General features: G+C 40.4%; 1 protein-coding gene across 1 annotated transcript; it reads left to right on the plus strand.

Annotated features, from left to right (window-relative positions):
* Nucleotides 1-263: 263 nt before the first annotated feature.
* On the plus strand, nt 264-12,275 carry Gr59f (Gustatory receptor 59f). The gene is made up of 4 exons (XM_073990965.1): nt 264-1,295; nt 1,368-1,430; nt 12,009-12,098; nt 12,171-12,275. Exons 1-4 carry the CDS (start codon nt 264-266, stop codon nt 12,273-12,275), a joined length of 1,290 nt encoding a protein of 429 aa, XP_073847066.1.
* Nucleotides 12,276-19,867: the final 7,592 nt, after the last annotated feature.

Here is a 19,867-nt window from a genome sequence, read left to right on the forward strand (position 1 = left end):
TCGTCATGGTGTTAAGTATAATTAATTACAAACTGACCAATTAAAAAACTATTTATCAAAACGCTCACACATACACACACACGAAGACAGTTAACACCAACATTAACACCATGGAATCAACAACACCAATCCAATAAACCAACACCAGTCGAAAAAACGAAATAAAACATTAAACCATAACCGACAATAAAATAAGAAAAATAATTCAAAAGAACCAATCAACCAACCAAAACTTGTGCGGACCTTAAAAAGCAACAATAAAAATGTTCATCAAAGCTAAGAGAAATCTTAAATTTCATTCGAATGAAAATAAATTCCCAAGAAAGAATGAAGTTAATCATGCTCCGAACGATGATCTGAAACGTCAACATTTGGAGAAACAACTTTATAAGACCACCAAAGGTTTGTTGAAAATTTCCCAAATATTTCTGTGTGCTCCCATGGCTGTAGATAAACCGAAAAAGCCAACGGAAACCACCAAGGATCGCTTACTCTATTACGCCCACTTTCTGTGGTGTGCTGGACTCTATCTCGGTTTGGTAGTTTGTGTTTATGATGAATATACCTCATCGAACATAGAATTACCCACTGTCCAGAAACCGTTATATTTCAGTGAATATTTGGTCTATTTAATGCATTTGATGGAGATACTTCTAACCATCTTCCTGGGACGTGAAACATTTTGGAAATTCTACAATTTTATCATTGACTTCGATCGCATATTGTGGCAGCATAATATCCATGTGGACTATCGTGGCCTACAGTGGTTTATACGCATGCATTTGATGTTGATTGCAACCCATCTAATATCCACCCTCATTGTGGGTTATTTTTATAGTTTCGGTATATGGTTGAATTTCTTGAGAACCAGTACCGTATATCTAATACCGAATATTATTATACACATCTCGCTGGTCCAATATTATACCTTGTTATATCTTACCGCCCAACGTTCGGATTGGTTATATGATCTCTTAACTGCATTACTTGAGAATTCCCATACCTCGAAGAGGGCAATTCTTGATTTTCGTCTGGAGCTGCATTTCATTCGTTCCCTCTATGCCAAATTGGAACAATTCACAAGGGATATCAACAATGCCTTCTCGCATTCCATAATCTTGGTCTATGTCGGTTCCTTTATTAATATCAGCATTAATATTTTTCTTATTTACAAATATTTGAGTAATTGGGAAAATTCAAATTTGGCATGGACCGCCTATTCTGTGGTATGGACCTGTATGCATATAGGGAAAATGACATTGATTTTGTACTACAATGAAAATGTACAGGGTAAGGTAAGTTGTTTTCGAATTGGAGAAGTGGATATAAAAGTACAAGGTGACACATGTTCAACACTTCTATTACAGAAAACCAAGGCCACATTTTTGCTAAGTACCACCCGTTATGAGAGTATGGCTTTGGAACCAACGGTAAGAACAAATATTTAAGTAATTTTTATAGCCGGAGGGTATATTAAGTTTGTTTTTCGTTTGTAACGGATTGAAATAAGCATTTGGGCCCTATAATCTATAAATAGGCCTGTACGATAACCCAAAAATTTGTACAAATTCGTACAAATTTTTACTGAATGCTGATCGATAACAAAATTATCCAGCAAAAGAGAGCGAGTTCGGAGAGATTTTTGGAGAGCTTTGTGACTGAGAACTTGCAAATTTTTGCTGGGAAAATTTGTCCCGCAAAAATTTGCAAGTCTGATCAGCTGACTTTTAATCACCTGTTTAATGTAAACAACTCGTAATGTTAACAATTTTGACCACGAAAATTTCACAATTGCACATTTTTTAGATTCTAAAGCGTTGTGGATAGGATTAAAGCATTTAATAAGTAAACTGCAATTTTAAAATTTATATTTTTGTTCCGTTTGGTTTAAAATAGCAAAAGAAAAACAAATTTAATACATTAAGAGCAGTACACATTGTCAGTTTTGAATGTCGATATTTCACAGTTATCGATAACTGTCCAACCGTCCAGAAAGCATTTTGTGGTTGCATGATGAATGACAAAAATTAACGGCCACACTAGCAAGCACCAACAAAGCTGTCATTAGGTCTGTACGATAACCCAAAAATTTGTACAAATTCGTACAAATTTTTACTGTATGCTGTTCGATAACAAAATTATCCAGCAAAAGAGAGCGAGTTTGGAGAAATTTTTGGAGAGTTTTGTGACTGCGAACAGCTGACTTTCTTGCAAGTTTTTTGCAAAATGCTGTTCGATAACTTTCTGCAATTTTTCTAGCTTGAGAGAGTAAAATTCACAGAGAGAGGTTGCTGGAACTGACTGAGTAATTATTGCTGGGAAAGTTATCGTACACATCTATTCAAAACTAGCAATGTGTACTCAGCTTTAGGTGTGTACGATAACTTGCCCATCAATAATTACTCAGTCAGTTCCAGCAACCTCTCTCTGTGAATTTTACTCTCTCAAGCTAGAAAAATTGCAGAAAGTTATCGAACAGCATTTTGCAAAAACATGCAGGAAAGTCAGCTGTTTCCGAAAATGTATGAAAATTGTTTTTGTTTCTTTTGATATTTTAAACCAAACGGAACAAACATTAAAATTTTAAAATTGCAGTTTACTTATTTAATGCTTTAATCCTATCCACAACGCTTTAAGCTGCGTACATATTGTCAGTTTTGAATGACAGCTTTGTTGTTGCTTGCTAGTGTGGCCGTTCATGTTTGTCATTCATCATGCAACCACAAAATGTTTTGTGGTTGCTGGACGGTTTGACAGTTATCGATAATTGCGAAATATCGACATTCAAAACTGACAATGTGTACCCAGCTTTAGAATTTAAAAAAAAATGTGCAATTGTGAAATTTTCTTGGTCAAACATGTCAACATTTCGAGTTGTTTACATTGAACAGGTGATTAGAAGTCAGCTGATCAGACTTGCAAATTTTTTGCGGGACAAATTTTCCCAACAAAAATTTGCAAGTTCTCAGTCACAAAGCTCTCCAAAAATCTCTCCGAACTCGCTCTCTTTTGCTGGATAATTTTGTTATCGATCAGCATTCAGTAAAAATTTGTACGAATTTATGGGTTATCGTACAGACCTATTTTCGGAAACACTGACTTTCTTGCAAGTTTTGGCAAATTGCTGTTCGATAACTTTCTGCAATTTTTCTTGCTTGAGAGAGTAACATTCACTAAGAGAAGTTGCTGGAACTTGCTGAGTATTGCTGGGAAAGTTATCGTACACACCTAATATATAAAGGAGCGGTGACGTGAGTGACTCACTGACTGACTGATTCATCAACGCCCAGGCGAAACGGCTGAAGCTAGAAGCTTCAAATTTTGAGTATGGGTTGTTGGAGGTCTGTAGAGGTGAGATAAGGCTGGGTTTTGGAAATTCGAACTAGAAGGGTACTAAAAGTACTAAATGGTACTAATAGGGTACCCTTTGTATAAGTCAAACGGGAACAGCTTACTTACTTACTTACTTAGCTGGCCCATTACAGAACATTTGTTCTATAGGCCGAACTAAGAAGAGATCTCCATTCCTCTCTATTTGTTGCTTTGCTCTCTGGAATACCGCGCCTTGTCATCTCATCATCCACTTGTTTGCGCCATCTATTCCTTGGCCTGCCAATTCTGCGTGCACCGCCATGTGGCATGTATTCATACGCCTTTTTAGTGGGTTCATCATCGCTCATTCTTTTGATATGGCCTAGCCAACGCAATCGCTGCATCTCGATACGTTTAACAATATTGATGTCGTTGTATAGCAGATACAGCTCGTGGTTCATGCGACGTCGATATTCACCGTCAACGCAGATTGGTCCGTAGATCTTTCGAAGAATTTTTCTCTCAAACACACCAAGCACTGCCATGTCTGCTTGCGCAAGTACCCAGGCTTCGGAGCCATACATCAGCACGGGTAGTATCAGTGTTTTGTAGAGCGTTATTTTTGTTTGACGAGATGTGGCTTTGTTTTTAAACTGCTTACTTAATCCAAAGTAGCATCTGTTGGCCAATACAATTCTTCTTTTTATTTCACAACTGATGTCGTTTGTTGTGTTGACGGAGGTGCCGAGGTAGACGAAGTCTTTTACTACCTCAATATTATAGGAACCAACTTCCACAGTCGGTCCGAGCTCAATGGACGCATTGCGCGTCGACACCATCAACTTGGTCTTCTCACCGTTTACCGCCAGACCCACTTTAGCAGATTCTCCTTCGACTTTTATAAAGGTATCAGTTACTTCTTTTACTGATCGACCCATGATGTCTATATCATCAGCATAAGCAAGTAACATGTGACTATTGGTGTAGATTGTGCCACTTCTTTTGACGTTTGCCTCTCGTATAACCTTTTCTAGCAGGATGTTGAAGAGGTCACACGAAAGGCTGTCTCCTTGTCTGAAACCTCTTTTGGTACCAAACTCTTCGGAGAGGTTCTTTCCTATTTTAACTGAGGACCTCGTGTCAGTTAAAGTCATTTTGCAAAGACGGATGAGCTTTGCGGGGATACCAAATTCATAATGGCTTGGAATACCTTTGAACGCAGCGGGCTGTCGAATTGTGCTTTATAATCGACAAAAAGGTGGTAGGTGTCGATCTGCATCTCTTGGGTCTTATCCAGGATTTGCCGCAGGGTAAATATCTGGTCAATGGCCAGGTCTAAAGCCGCATTGGTATAGTCCAATTATCTCGTTGACCATTGGCTTTAGTCGTTCGCACAATATCCCTGACACGATCTTGTAGGCAATAGGGAGTAGACTTATGCCCCTATAATTAGAGCATAGAGTCTTACCTCCTTTCTTGTGGACGGGGCACAGGATACTCAGGTTCCAATCGTCGGGTGATGAATACACCCTATCAGCGTGTTGCCTCCGGTTTTGAGCAGCTCGGCTTGTAAGCCATCGGCTCCTGATGCCTTATTATTCTTCAGCCGATTTATTGCTGTCTTTACCTCATCTTGGCTGGGAGGTATACATTCAATACCATCTTCTGGGATTGGGTATGTGGTATCTTCGTCGTCTTCGCTGCTATTGGATACCAACAGTTTTGAAAAATGTTCTTTCCCTCTCCTGAGCACACTATCTGTATCAGTTACTAAATTACCTTGCTGGTCTCTACAGGAGGATGTGCCTGTACCAAAGTCATCAGTTTGATGCTTCACTCTTTGGTAGAATTTTCGGACTTCATTCTGGTTCCTGTACTTCTCGATTTTTTTCACACTCCCGCTTTTCCATCTCTCTCTTTTTCCTGCGGAAAAGACGTTTCTCCTCTCTCCTTTTCTCCCTGTATCTCTCTCGTGCGCTACGCGTTGCTACGGATTGTAAAGTAGCCCTATATGCCGCATTTTTCTCTTCGGTGGCAGCACGACACTCCTGATCATACCATGGATTCCTTGGTGTAGGTCTCTGGTATCCAAGTATGGATTTTGCCGCTGTTTGCATGGAGTGGGCAATACTTTGCCATTGCGCTGATATGTTATCGGGAAGAGGAGTGCTTTGATTAAGCAATTGGGATAGTTGGGTGGAATATGCTGTGGCTATCTGTTGTGATTGCAGCTAACCGATGTCTAACTTTCGTGTTGTGTCTGTTCGTACTTTGTTTGCTACGTTTTACAGGGTGCGTACTTTTGCTGCAACAAGGTAGTGGTCCGAATCAATGTTTGCGCCTCGGAACGATCGTACATCCAAAACGCTCGATGAATGTCATCCATCTATCACAACATGATCAATTTGATTAGTTGTTCTTTGATCTGGAGACAGCCAGGTGCCCTTATGAATATAGAGATGATTAAATCTGGTACTGCTAACTACCATATTTTTTGCAAGCTGCAAAGTCTATCAGCCTCATACCATTGTCAGATGTTTCACTGTGGAGACTGTTGGGCCAAAGATATTCTCCTTTCCAAGCATTAAAATCGCCTAGAATGATTTTAATGTCATGGGCAGGGCAACGGTCATATGTTTCTTCTAAGCGCTCGTAAAATATATCTTTGGTCTGTTCGTCCTTTTCTTCAATGGGAGCATGAGTGCAGATAAAGCTTTAGGTCGAAGAATTTAGCTTTTATTCGAATTGAAGAAAGTCTTTCATTCCCTGGGGTGAAATTGGATACCAGATGTTTTAGCCTCCGACTAACTACGAATCCGCAACCAAACTCATGCTTTACGTCATGGCAGCTATAATACAGTGCGTCACCTTTAGGTGTTGTTGTGACGCCTTTCCCAATCCATCGTATTTCCTGTATGGCAGTAATATCGGCCTAGTACTTTTCAAGTACGTCTGCAAATGCGAAGACTGCACCTGCTCTATAAAGAGTGCGAACATTCCGGGTGTAGATTCGCAGATCATGGTCCTTAAAACGTTTGCGGGTTCGTCAACTTTAGAGGGGTTTGTTTTTCTTTTCTTTCGTTTTTTCATAGTAGGCTGTTTTTTCTAGGGGAGGGTTACTAACCCGACGTCCAAACCCAAGTTTTTAACGTTCTTATGGGTGAACGCGCGGCACATGTTAGCTCACTACCTTTAACGGGTGTTAAAGGCAGTTCCCCAGGTGACACCACGGGGAGGTCAGTGTCCACTTGAGATGAAAGAGGGACCAAGATAAATCCTGGGATTTGCCATGTTAAAACCGGTCAGGATCGTTCCTTCCATCCCCTACGTCACCATAAATAGGGTACCTTTGTATAAGTCAAACGGGAAGAGCTAGAGTTTTGAAATTTGGAATGAGAGTCACTAATGAAGACTTAGAAATAGGTACCAAAGGTTTTTGAAAATTCAACCCTAAGTGTACGAAAAGTAGTAAATGTTACTAAATGTTGTACAATGTGGATGTGGGTGAACGGACAGAGCTGAAATCCTGAATTTTGGAATGAGGGTCACTGATGTAGAGTAAACAAGAAAGGCTTTTGGAAATTCGAACTATAAGTATACGAAAATTATTAAATAGTACTAAATTTAGTACAATTTATATTTGAAGCAACAGATAGAAACCCTGAAATTTGAAATGAGGGTCACTGATGGAGAGCAACAATGAAAAGTTTTTGGAAATTCGAACCATAAGTGTACGAAAAGTACTAAATGGTACTAAATTTAGCACAATTTGCATTTGAATGGAACAATTTGTATTTTCGTGAACGGATAGAGCTGTAGTCCTGAAATTTGGAATTACGATTACTGTTGGAATGTAGGATTTAGGTAGTTTTGGAATTTCGTACTTATGTATAGAAGAAGTACTAAATTTGAAATTTGGAATTACGATTACAGTCGAAGAGTAGGATTCAGGTTGTTTTGAAAAATTGTACTTATGGATACGAAAAGTACTAAATGGTACTAAATTTGGTACATTTTGGATTTAGGTGAACGAATAGCGGTGGAATCCTGCAATTTGAAATTATGATTATTGTAGGCCTGTTGGATTAAGGAAGTTCTGAAAATTCGTACTTATGGGTACGACCGTTCTAAATTGTTCTGAATTTGGTACAAATTGGATTTGGTTTAACGGACACAACTGGAATTTTGAGTTTTGGTATTACGATTACTGTTATTATTTTGTATTAATGTCAGTGTAGGGTTGAGATATGTCGTCGAAATATGTACCATAAGTATACGAAAAGTACTTAATGGTACTCATTTTGTTGTTGGGTGTAGGGACAGTGCTGGAATCTGTATTTTTTGGAGTTATGGAAAGTATTGGTTATTGTTGTAACAGTGTTTATTATTATGTTTGTATGTTTATTCTTCTGTTCAATCTGGCTCTGGGTTTATCTCCAGTTCCAGGAAAGTGGCTGCTTCGATGGGATGTAACCACAGATCCACTGTAGTTAAATGAGTAGGTTTGGCGAGGCTGTTGAAATGGTGTTTTGTATTGCATACTGGGCAGATGTCTTACACGGCGCTGTCGATTTCTGCCCAATAAGAATTTAGGCGACTGCCATACCCATTGTAGTTGAGCCAAAACTACTCTGGTTTGTCGTGGCAGCTGACGCTCCTCAGCTGTCATAGATGGGGTATGTACTCCGAGAACTTTATTTACACTATATTTGCTTATGGCGTTAGCAACTGCATCCGTGTGAATACTATTAAAACCTGCTTGATATGCCTTTTGATCTAGGGGTTCTCTCCTATATTGTTGGACCTCCCTCTCTATAGCATGAATATCCTTCCTGAATGTGTCGGCCCTAGCAAGCAAATGGTGATTGGGATGGCTCTCACGGTAAGACCCAAGCAAGTACTGCAACGAAAGCATCTCATTGTGTTGCTTTACGGGAAGAATCTTTGCCTCCTCATGTAGATGGTCCAGTGAAGACTTGAGGAGGCACCCTGTTGCTGTTCTTAGGGTGACATTCTGACAAGTTTGAATCTTTTTCCAGTTCATATTACATAATTCTAGGGACCAAACTGGCGCCGAATAGCTTACCACAGACCGACCTATCGCGTTATATGTGGTCAACAAGGCTTCTTTATCTGCACCCCAAGTGCTGTCGGCTAGGGACTGGAGGACCTTGTTCCTACTTTTCAGTTTATCGCAGATAGCAGCAGCGTGCGCGCACTATTTGAAAGTAGTGTCGAATGTGACCCCTACAATTTTGGGGCAGTTAGTGGTAGGAATTCTGCTACCGTCGACCACGACATTCAATTCTCTTCCTAACTGCGCTGTCCATATGGTGAACAGAGTGGTTGTAGATTTTGTGGCGGAAATCTGCATATTCCTCTTGTGGAAAAGGGTGGTAAGGTCGGTTAATTATGAGTTCAGTCTCTCACAGATGTCATCAGGGAAGGTACCTGACGGCAGGATCGTGCAATTATCCGCATACGTTACGAGGGGACGGAATAAAGGAGAGGTAGAGGTTAAACAGTTCCGGAGATATCACCCCACCTTGGGGAACTCCCTGTTTCACTCTACGGGGTTTGGACTTCTTGTTCCTGAATATCACGTACGACTGGCGTCCGCACATATAGTTGACTATCCAACCTTTGAAGCTTAGCCAGAGGGTTGTCTGCTCAATGTCCTCAAACAGCGTGGAGTGCTTGACTTATCAAAGGCTTTTGATAAGTAACGTGCCACTGTTCTATCACAAGGCGGTCTCTGGTTGAGTCCTTGACAAATATATGTGGAGATGGCATGCAGCGCTGTTGTCGTGCTGTGCTGCTTACGGAATCCATGCTGATGATCAGCAACTTGATAGCTATTCCTGATACGATTGAAATAACTTGCGCACCTCTTCGGGTCAGTCAACGTAACGCCCCCAAACGTGACTGAGGTCCTATCTTCCATCCTTCCAGGGTTCGAGAGTGACTTAACCGTTGCCCACAATTCACTTATACCGGCTCCAATGTTGCAACTCTTCAGATGATTTAACCACTTGTTCCGCTTATGTTCGCCGACCAGCCTGTTAACTTCCAGTGTCAGCCTCCTGACTCTGGGGTCATTGACTCGACGAAGCTCATCACGCTCATTTGCTAATCCCGTCGCCTCTGCTGGGAAGTTTAGTCTCACTTCGGGCGGCTGCAGCTGTGATTATGTCTCGGAACGTCCTTTCCGCTACCCGAACAAAAGAAGTATTGGACAGTTCTCTGAAGCGGCGATTGGTGAATTCTCTGAAACTCGGCCAATGATTGACGAACGTGCGGCGTTCAGAGGTGACGAAATCGGTGGTCTGCTAATGCAGACAATTATGTGGAGATGGTCTGATCCAAGGGAAATGACGGGTTGCCAGGCAACGTCATTTGTCAGACCGAGATGGTTATGTCTGGCGAACTGTGCCACTCTCCTCTAATTCTGGCAGGGGCGTCCTCATTGACCGTGCAAAACTTAGAGCTATCAATCTGCTCAGCCAGCACTGTACTCCTCTGAAAGTTTCCGAGGGCCGAATGCCACATCTCATGATGCGCATTTAAGTCCCCCAGGACCGGAAGATTATGACCTTCCAAAAGCGGGCTCGTAATCTGACATACAGCTATTTCTCGGTGGGATGTATACGTTCAGCAACTCTATCTCGGAAGTTCCACACCTGAAGGAAGTTCCACCCATACATTCCATGTACGAGTCATTAGAGACAGGCTCAAGCGAGATAGGTCTGCATTGGACAGACTTCCTTAACACGTTGTAACCATCACAACGTTGTAAGCTACAGTTGTTGTTGAGCTTGGTTTCTTGCACGCCGCGACCTTGATGTTCTTCCGACTCATGAAATCTACTATTCGCTCGCTCTTACCTCGGAGTCCATTGCAATTAAATTGCAAAAAGGATGCATTTTCTGGGATTGGTACAACAACGGCTGGTGTTAAAGGCTGCGTGTCCGGTTGCTGTCGAGGAGACTGCGGAAGAGTTTCATAATCTGACGACGAGGGAGTTTCGTAATCCGATGACGACTCACTGGGGACTGTATTCACGCAGCATGCAGCAACATTGTCCCTCACGTGGACAAGTCCAGAGCAACCCCTTAGATGCACGCACTCCTGACATCTATTGCATCTCACCGAAGGTTAGATATGGGTGAAGATGCAAATGTGACAAACTGAGCACAAATAAATTGGTTCTGGGTTTTCCTCCGTCCCGGCACGGACCAAAAGAATTCGTAGCAGGCATTCCGGGATATGCTGCTCCCAACACAGAAAAACGAAACATACACAAACACATGTACACTGAGATGGCAGCCGCTGATGTTGTGTGGTTCCGGCGGGTCAATCCGGTACGAAAGAACCCGCTACCGTGGGATTGAGGAACAACTCTTGGACTCAATTGGCTGAATCATTTGAGAGTTATCATGCTCACCATTTAAGAGAAAAATTTTGAACTTTTGTGGGGGAGATACCGAAAGAAGTGGACAGATATAACCGATCTTCAAACTTGATGTAAATTGTCGGTGTCTTATTGTGCGCAACAACGATATCTGTAACGTAGGTGTTCGACCGTCTCTATCTCTTCTGCCTTTTCACATAACATCTTAACGTTATAACATAACATCTTAACAGTGGCCCATAATAAGTACCTCAGTGTTTCTCATACCTAACTTATCGAGTAAGAAAGGGAAGTCGTTCTATCCTGAGAAATAGCAGGCCTGATTTCTTTGGATACCCAAAAGCCAACTGCGGTTTGCCTTCTCAAGCTAAGTCTTTGCAGATCGATTGACATATAGCCAACTCGAGCTACTTCATCTGCTAATTTGTTTCCGCTTATATTAATGACTTTGAGCCTAGGAAAATTTAACGATATTTCGTATATACTACAGAGCCTTCTGCAATCAAGAATAAATCGAGAGTTTATGGCAGATGACTCGACTTAAGGCCCGCCGATATAATCGTTTATGTGATTCCTGTTGTCTGATTCAAGGTGACTATCAATTAAGACGGAAGAAAGCGTTGCGTTTTTAGTGAATAGTACGAGTTCCGTCTTCTCCTGGTCGACTCCAAGACCAGTTGTACGTGCTCTGGCATAAGATAAGACAGGGTCGATAAAAATTTGCCACTTATCACTACTACTACATAATCAGCATAAGCCAACATCTTAGTTTACAGCTGGAATTTCATTTATTACCAAAAACCAGATCAGAAGAAAGAGATATTCTTCCTGTGATACCTCTGATAAAAGTTTTTCCTCCTTCCTTGTTGCTGTGGATGTTTGAGGGGAGCTTCGCTTTACGCTTTTTCACCTTCACAAAGAAGTTTTGCCTAGATAATGGGTGTTCGATTCTGGAGGTACAGGTGTATAAGACTTTTATGCCATGACATTAGTCCCAGTAGCGGATGATGTTGTACTCCTTCTATCTTCGTCACTTGCTTCCAAGAGCATGCGGAGGCTTATTTTTTGAACTGTGTTTTATCCTTTGAGTTAAAACTGTAATCAGTCTGAATTGTTGATATGTTAGAAGTGTAGCCTGGTAGGTATATTTGTAAAAAAATGTCTACACAATTTAGCACTGACTAGGCAGATTTCATATTTTACATGTATCAATTTTCATTATTTTAAATTTAATAATTCATTTTCCTATTCTTCAAATTTTATGTGTGTTCTTTCCCTTTACCAGTTTCGACATTTCATACTTCAATTGATGTCCGATACACGAAGTAACGTAATCTGTGGACTGGCAGCATTGAATCTAAACTTTATAACATCGGTATGTTTCTTCAAGTCATTAAAGTATACACCTTGAAATTAAATTTCATTATTATATTTCTTTTTTTTTCAGTTGTTGGTGGCAATATCAACTTTATTCATATTTTTGGTTCAATACGATATTACCTATGAAGCATTAACAAAAACTCACAATTCTGCAAAACCGACAATAGTGTAAAAAAGCTATTGTCGAATCTACATCAACGGGCCCATTAGAAGAAATCTACAAGTTAAAAATATTAAAAAATATATATTTCAAAGGAAAGTTTTTGGGAAAGCCATTAACACAAAACTAAAAATTTGTTAAAATATAAGCATTTAAATTCACCTCTTTAATATAGTTCAACGGTTATTGAAATGTTCACCCAACATGCAGCTTTTGCATATGTCAAATTTCAACGTCTGCTATCGTTTCATTTCGCTCAAAAGTCGAAGGTCACATTTCATAAAATTGCTTTGTCCTGGTCCACACTAGCGTGAATTTCATTAAAAAATTTCATGAAATTAGGTGTTCTTAAATCGAATTCCCCACTACAGCAATTTTATGATTTTACTCTACCATGGAGGTCGATCTAGAGACGCATAATTTCATGCAATTTTTTCAATGAAATCACTCTAGTGTGGACCGGGACTTTAGTATGTCCTGGTCTATACTAGGGAGATTTCATTGAAAAAAAAAAAACTTCATGAAATTATGCGTTTCTAGATCGAGTTTCATAATCCCGGTCCACACTAAAGTAATTTCAATGAAATCATTTCATGAAATCCGGCGTTCTTAGATCGAAATTCATACTAATGTAATTTTAATTTTATGAAATTGCTGTAGTGGGGAACTCGATCTAAGAACGCCCAATTTCATTAAATTATTTTATTGAAATCGTTATTGTGTTGACCGGGACATAGTAGAGTAAAATCATGAAATTGTAGTAGTGAGGATCTAAGAAAACCTAATTTCATGAAATTTTTTTAATGAAATTCACTCTAGTGTGGACCGGGACGAACCGACCCTTAAATATTATCCAACCATCACCAACATCAATAGGCTTCTTCTCCTCCAGGACCCTTCGATCTATGAACGTATAATTTCGTGAAATTATTGCATTGAAATTTCATGAAATTAGGCGTTCTTAAATCGAACGGTCCTGAAGGAAAAGAAGCCTATTGATGGTGGTGATGGTCGGATAGTATTTAAGGGTCAGAATGCTTATTTAGAGAAAAAGTCAACGTTTTTTTCCATAGCAAATATCTCAGCTTCTTTCAAGGGTATACTAAACGCAAAACCAGACAATGAAAGTAGAAAATATAACCTTTCAAAGTAGTTTGTCGTAGGGGGTCAAACAACGAAGATATCACAACTTTTCATTTTTGCGATTTTTATTATAATATCGAATATCACAGTTTAGGTTGGGGACTTCCCAAAAGAAAAGTCTGACTATGAAAGTAGAAAATCCCATCTTTACAATAACGCAAAGTAGGTTGGCGTAGGTGGCCAAATAACGGAGATATCGCATAGACTGGTAACTCCCAGTTTTCGGCCTTGGCTTCAATATTACACCAATATGACTGAAATTTGGTAATTAGTCTTCGTTGGGGGTATACAAATTTTCCCCAGAAATTTGTAGTTACAGGTACACGCCTTGATATAGCCCCCAAAGAACGGTACCTCCCAATTTTCGGTATTTTGAAGGCCTTGGCCTCAATATTCCGCCGAAATGGCTGAAATTTGGTATTTAGTATTTGTTGTTGGTATTAAACGTTCCCCCAGAAAATTTTCCGTACAGGTCCACGCCTTAATATAGCCCCAATAGAAAGGTACCTTCCGATTTTCGGTATTTTTGCCCACAATAACCCATCGAAATGGCTGAAATTTGGTATTTAATCCTTGTTGGAGGTATTCAATTTTCCCCTCTAAATTTGTCGGTATCGGTCAAAGCCATAGAACGGTACCTCCCAATATTCGGTATTTTGAAGGTTATGACCTCAATATTCCACCGAAATGGCTGAAATTTGGTATCCAGTGTTTGTAGGTGGTATACAACTTTCCCCTAGAAATTTGTCGCTACGGGTCCACGCCTTTATGTAGCCGCCATTTGGTATTTAATGTTTGTTAGGGGTATACAACTTTCCCCCAGAAATTTTTCCACGGTCCACGCCTTAATATATTTTGAAGTTTGTGGCCCCAACAACCCATCGAAATGGCCGAAATTTGGTATATAGTCTACGTCGGCGGTAAAAACCTTTCCGATCGAAATTCGTCGGTATAGGTACACGTTTCGATATAGCCCCCATAGAACGGTACCTCCCGATTTTCGTAATTCTGAAGGTTGTGATGTCAATATCCTACCGAAATGACTGACATTTTTTTATTTAGTCTTCCATGGGCTTATAAAATATTTCAGAAGAGAATTATCAATATAAGTCCACGTCTTCCTATATCTCCATAAAGGTTATCTTACCAAAATATCGGAAATTTGGTATTTATAGTACGGTTACATTAGAGTTTTTTGTCGGGATAACCCACATGATGAGGAATTTACATTGTTACATTGTTTTACCGAACATGCTGAAATTTAGTATTTAGCCTTCTTCATAAACGAAAGGAAACTAATTGTTCCATTTTACTGCAATACAACTCGTAATTTAGGGTATAAGGAAACTAACTACTTGTAACTAATTGTTCAGTTGTACTTTTTACTGGTGGAGGGTATAACAAGTTCGACCCGGCCGAAGTTAACGTCGTTCTTGCCCGTTTTCTTTTAATATTTCTTTTACGTCTTTGCATTTGTATGTCAAATTCATCTCTTCCAGTCTTTATACCCAGTATGAAAATGAGGAATATATGTTTTGTAGCTTTTGGAACCGCTCTTGGTCCTATAGGCTAGGTTCCCATTTATGGAAATAAATTGAAATTGAATGTATTACCTTTGTAATCGAGAAAGGAATGCAAATGACCAAAAAATTACACATTGATTGCCCACTATATTCCCACAATCCCACGGTAGCGGGTTCTTTCGTACCGGATTGACCCGGAACAACACAAAATCATCGCTCCGGCCAGCGGCTGCCACCTAATGCTTGGTTTACATTTACGAAATCCACTTGATTTCAACTGTCAATTCCATAGGTTAAACGTCAAATGAAATCCAGATGAGATTTCATTTGACGTTTGAGCTATGGAATTGACATTTGAAATCGGGTGGATTTCGTAAATGTAAACTTAGCATAAGTGTACATATGTTTGTATTTTTTTTTTTTTGTGTTGGGAGCAGAATATCCCGGAATGCCTGCTCTGAATTCTTTTGGTCCTTGCCGGGACGGAGGAAACCCCAGGACCAATATATCTGTGCTCAGTTTGTCACATCCGCATCTTCACCCACATCCTTCGGTGAGATGCAATAGATGTCAGGAGTGGGCGCATTTAAGGGGTTGCTCTGGACTTGTCCACGCGAGGGACTACGACAGGGACTATGTTGCTGCATGCTGCGTGAACACAGTCCCCAGTGAGTCGTCGTCGGATTACGAAACTTGCTCGTTGTCTGACTACGAAACTCCCCCGCAGTCCCCTCGACAACAACCGCACATGCAGCCTTTAACACCAGCCGTTGTTGTCCCAATTCCAGAGAATGCATCCTTTTTGCAATTTAATTGCAATGGACTCCGAGGTAAGATCGAGGAAATAGTATATTTCATGAGTCGGAAGAACATCAAGGTCGCTGCGGTGCAAGAAACCAAGCTCAACAACAACTGTAGCTTACAACATTGTGATGGTTACAATGTGCTAAGGAAAGATCGCACCAGAAGTGGAGGTTGGGGATTAGCTTTCCTATTGCACCAGTCTGTCCAATACAGACCTATCTCGCTTGAGCCTGTCTCTAATGACCCGTACATGGAATGTATGGGGGTAGCAGTCAGGTGTGGAACTGCCGAGATAGAGTTGCTGAACGTATACATCCCGCCGAAAAATAGCTGTATCTCAGATTACGTGCCTAACATTAGCACGCTTTTGGAAGGTCATAATTGTCTGGTCCTGGGGGACTTTAATGCGCATCATGAGAAGTGGCATTCGGCCCTCGGAAACGACCAGAGAGGTACAGCGCTGGCTGAGCAGATTGACAGCTCTAAGTTTTGCACGGTCAATGAGGACGCCCCTACCAGAATTAGAGGAGAGTGTCACAGCTCGCCAGATATAACCATCGTGTCACTTGGTCTGACAAATGACGTTACCTGGCAACCCGTCATTTTCCTTGGATCAGACCATCTCCCTATAATTGTCTCCATTAGCAGACCACCCGATTTCATTACCTCTGAACCCCGCACATTCGTCAATCATAAGAAAGCTGATTGGCCGGGTTTCAGAGAGTTCACTAATCACCGCTTCGGAGAACTGCTCAATCTTTCTGATGTTCTGGTAGCGGAAAGGACGTTCCGAGACATCATCACTGCTGCAGCCGCTCGCCATATCCCTGCTGGTCGAATACCCGAAGTAAAACCAAACTTCCCAGCAGAGGCGACGGGATTAGCAAATGAGCGTGATGAGCTTCGTCGAACCAACCCCAATGACCCCAGAGTCAGGGAGCTGACACTGGAAGTTAACAGGCTGGTCGGCGAGCATAAGCGGAACAAGTGGTTAAATTATCTGAAGAGTTGCAACATTGGAGCCGGTATAGGTGAATTGTGGGCAACGGTTAAGTCACTCTCGAACCCTGGAAGAAGGGAAGATAGGACCTCAGTCACGTTTGGCGACGTTACGTTGACTGGCCCGAAGAGGTGCGCAAGTTATTTCAAGTCAGTTTGTCGAGCACCCCGAGAGTGACAGGGCGAAGAGAAGAGTATTACGTCGCATCAGATCTCTTCCTGCCGAGGAGGAACCACCACAGTTTACAATGGATGATGTTGCCAATGCCATCAGGAACGCTAAATCATCCAAAGCGTTGGGCCCTGATGGAATCTCCATGGTAATGCTGAAGCAGCTAGATGAGCCGTGGATTATATGAGGAGTGGAGTATCTCACTAAAGTTCTCAACTTGTCGCTATCCACCCTCATTGTTCCCGAAGTCTGGAAAATGGGCCGGGTGGTACCACTACGGAAGCCGGGCAAGAATGCCAGCAAAAGTGAATCGTACAGGCCGATTTCGCTTTTTTCGCCCGTAGCAAAGACCCTTGAGGCCTTAGTCCTCCCCAGTATCAGAAACAACTATTAAGTTGCCGATCATCAGCATGGATTCCGTAAGCAGCAGAGCACGACAACTGCGCTGCACGCCAATACCACACATATTTGTCAAGGACTCAACCAGATACGGCCGTGCGATAGAACAGTGATGGTGGCGCTTGACTTATCAAAAGCGTTTGATACAGTCACGCACTCCACGCTGTTTGAGGACATTGAGCAGACAACCCTCCGGCCAAGCTTGAAACCATGATACAATGATACAAGGTAACCTCACGCTCACAGCTCACAGAGTTGTATTCGCTTTGCCGTCCCTTCATTGACAAAATGACTTTGACAAACTTTGTATGTATATGTTAAAACATACATACATACATATGTCAGTTATATTTACATTTTCAATTTAATAACAAATTTAATTATTTCAAATTTTCGAATTTAAATTTTTCATACAATTTGCAGTCGTTTATTCCTGTTCGTTCTTCCGGCTGGAGGAGCTGGAGCCTGGCCTGCGTTTGAACAAATACATCCGTAACAGTTGAACACTGAAACACACCAAGTCCAAGTGCGTTTATTGCCTGATGTGCCTCCAACAATAGGAAAACGTTCAAACCCTGTTCTTAAGAAGCCACCTCCCAATCAATTGCGTGCCATGCATTTTTTAGACTTGTAAAAAAGCCTATTATACAATAGAACAGTTGAAGTTCAAAGTTATTGGGTGACATAAGAACCAAAAGTAACAAATCTCCCGGTAAAGAGAAAGTCATGAAAATGCAATGAAAAACAAATCTATTAATCGCATTTCGGAAAGTGAGGAAGAACAAGTGGAGTGCGAATGTGCAACCTGTAGAACCACATTAGGAATTTACCTCGCAAGTAAATGTCAATAAGACAGTAAACAAGAAATGCCACTTATTAGTAATAGCAGTGCTATGAACAATGATGCAAGTACGGAATGTTTATCCGACGATGAAAGTGGTTATTCTAATCCTATAACATCTAAAGTCATTGATTTGGACAAACCAGTAGTGGGATTCTGTAACTCATTTTTGCTGTTACCGACAAAAATCGGTAAAATTAAATCGCAAAATTATGACTAAAAACATAAAGAAAAGTTGGCATCACTGTTTGTGTCGGTAGAGGCTAGCGACTACTTTTTATTCATCGTTAACTTGCCGAAAAATTTCGTTAATTATCGAAATTATAAGCATTTTAATTTTACCGACAATTATCGATAACAGCAAAAATGAGTTACAGAATCCCACTACAGGTGCTGCTAAATATCTGCTAACAACTCCACCCAGATCAACATCATCAAATACTCCTAGAGATGAATCAATATCAAAACGAAAACCACCAATACCACGAACCTTTATACCCACTGAAGAACAATATATACGAATTATCTATCAATGAACCTGTCGTAGTAAACAACATTGAAATTACTGCTTTAGATGCCATCATGTTATTGTATAAGAATGAGAAGACAAACAAATGTATACTCAATACTTGAGATTTTCGTACTTGGCATGGTATGGAAGATGAACCAACCCTTTGGAATAACACTATTGATATCATCTATTTGGATACTCTCTATCTGCTTGGTCTTCATTGCCTGAGGAATTTAGCTTGGACTGAGGAGAGTCGTAGTAAAGCTTTAGCTGAAATAGGCGATAAACAATTTAATGCTGTCCTTCTTAAACATCCATGGGAAATGTGTCATATTTGGTAAGTTTGAAAAGTAATTATTTTTGTTTTCATTTTATTTTAATTCTTCTTTCTATATTTTTTTCTTTCTTTTCCAAGTCCAAATGGCTGGGTAAAGGACTCTCGACCACAATTATCCCAGTTATGAAAAAATGTGTACGATTCCTAAAACCCCAAAAAGTATCTATCAGCACAGTACCAGTAGTAAAGATTTATTGATAACTGCAAAAGTAAAATATGCAAAAAAATGAAAAAATACAAAGATTTAATACATGGATTTACCAACACTTCGTTTTTTAATTCTTTTTAATTATTTCTTTAATACGTAAAATAAAAAATAGTTGTAAGTTCCATGTTCTGTTTTGTATAGGAATGAAATTTAATGTTAAAAATGCAAATAAACATTATTTTATTTTTTGTATGGAGATGTATTCTTTGTGACTTGTTATGTTAATAGGTCCCATATACCATCGCGGAGTTCGTCTGTAGCTGTTCCTTTAAATTGTAAATATTCGTCAAGTAGCCGGCTTTTGGCCGGGGATATGAGACTTTCTCCTATAGACAGGTACAAATCTCGGAAATGGATACAAACTTTCTTTTTAACTGTAAACTTTTTTGGTAATAGCCTATACTATTAACGTATACATTTCCGGGACAAAAGTTGTACATCGTTGGACCGAAAGGGCTACCTGGTAATTCGGTATATATCCGCCAGGTGCACCTAAAGGAAAGATAAACCAAAATCTTCTTACGTGGATCACAAAGCCGATAGGCGTTTGTCATGAGAGTTTGAGGAAGAGCCAATTTCATATGTTCATCTTGTCAACACTCATAGTTTCAATGCCGGAAATGTTACAGAAGGTACAACGCAAACAATGAGAAGTGTACGATGATCG

This window comes from Musca autumnalis, unplaced genomic scaffold (assembly GCF_047663935.1).
Source record: "Musca autumnalis isolate F117 unplaced genomic scaffold, ASM4766393v1 scaffold_5, whole genome shotgun sequence".
NCBI classification, from domain to species: domain Eukaryota; kingdom Metazoa; phylum Arthropoda; class Insecta; order Diptera; family Muscidae; genus Musca; species Musca autumnalis.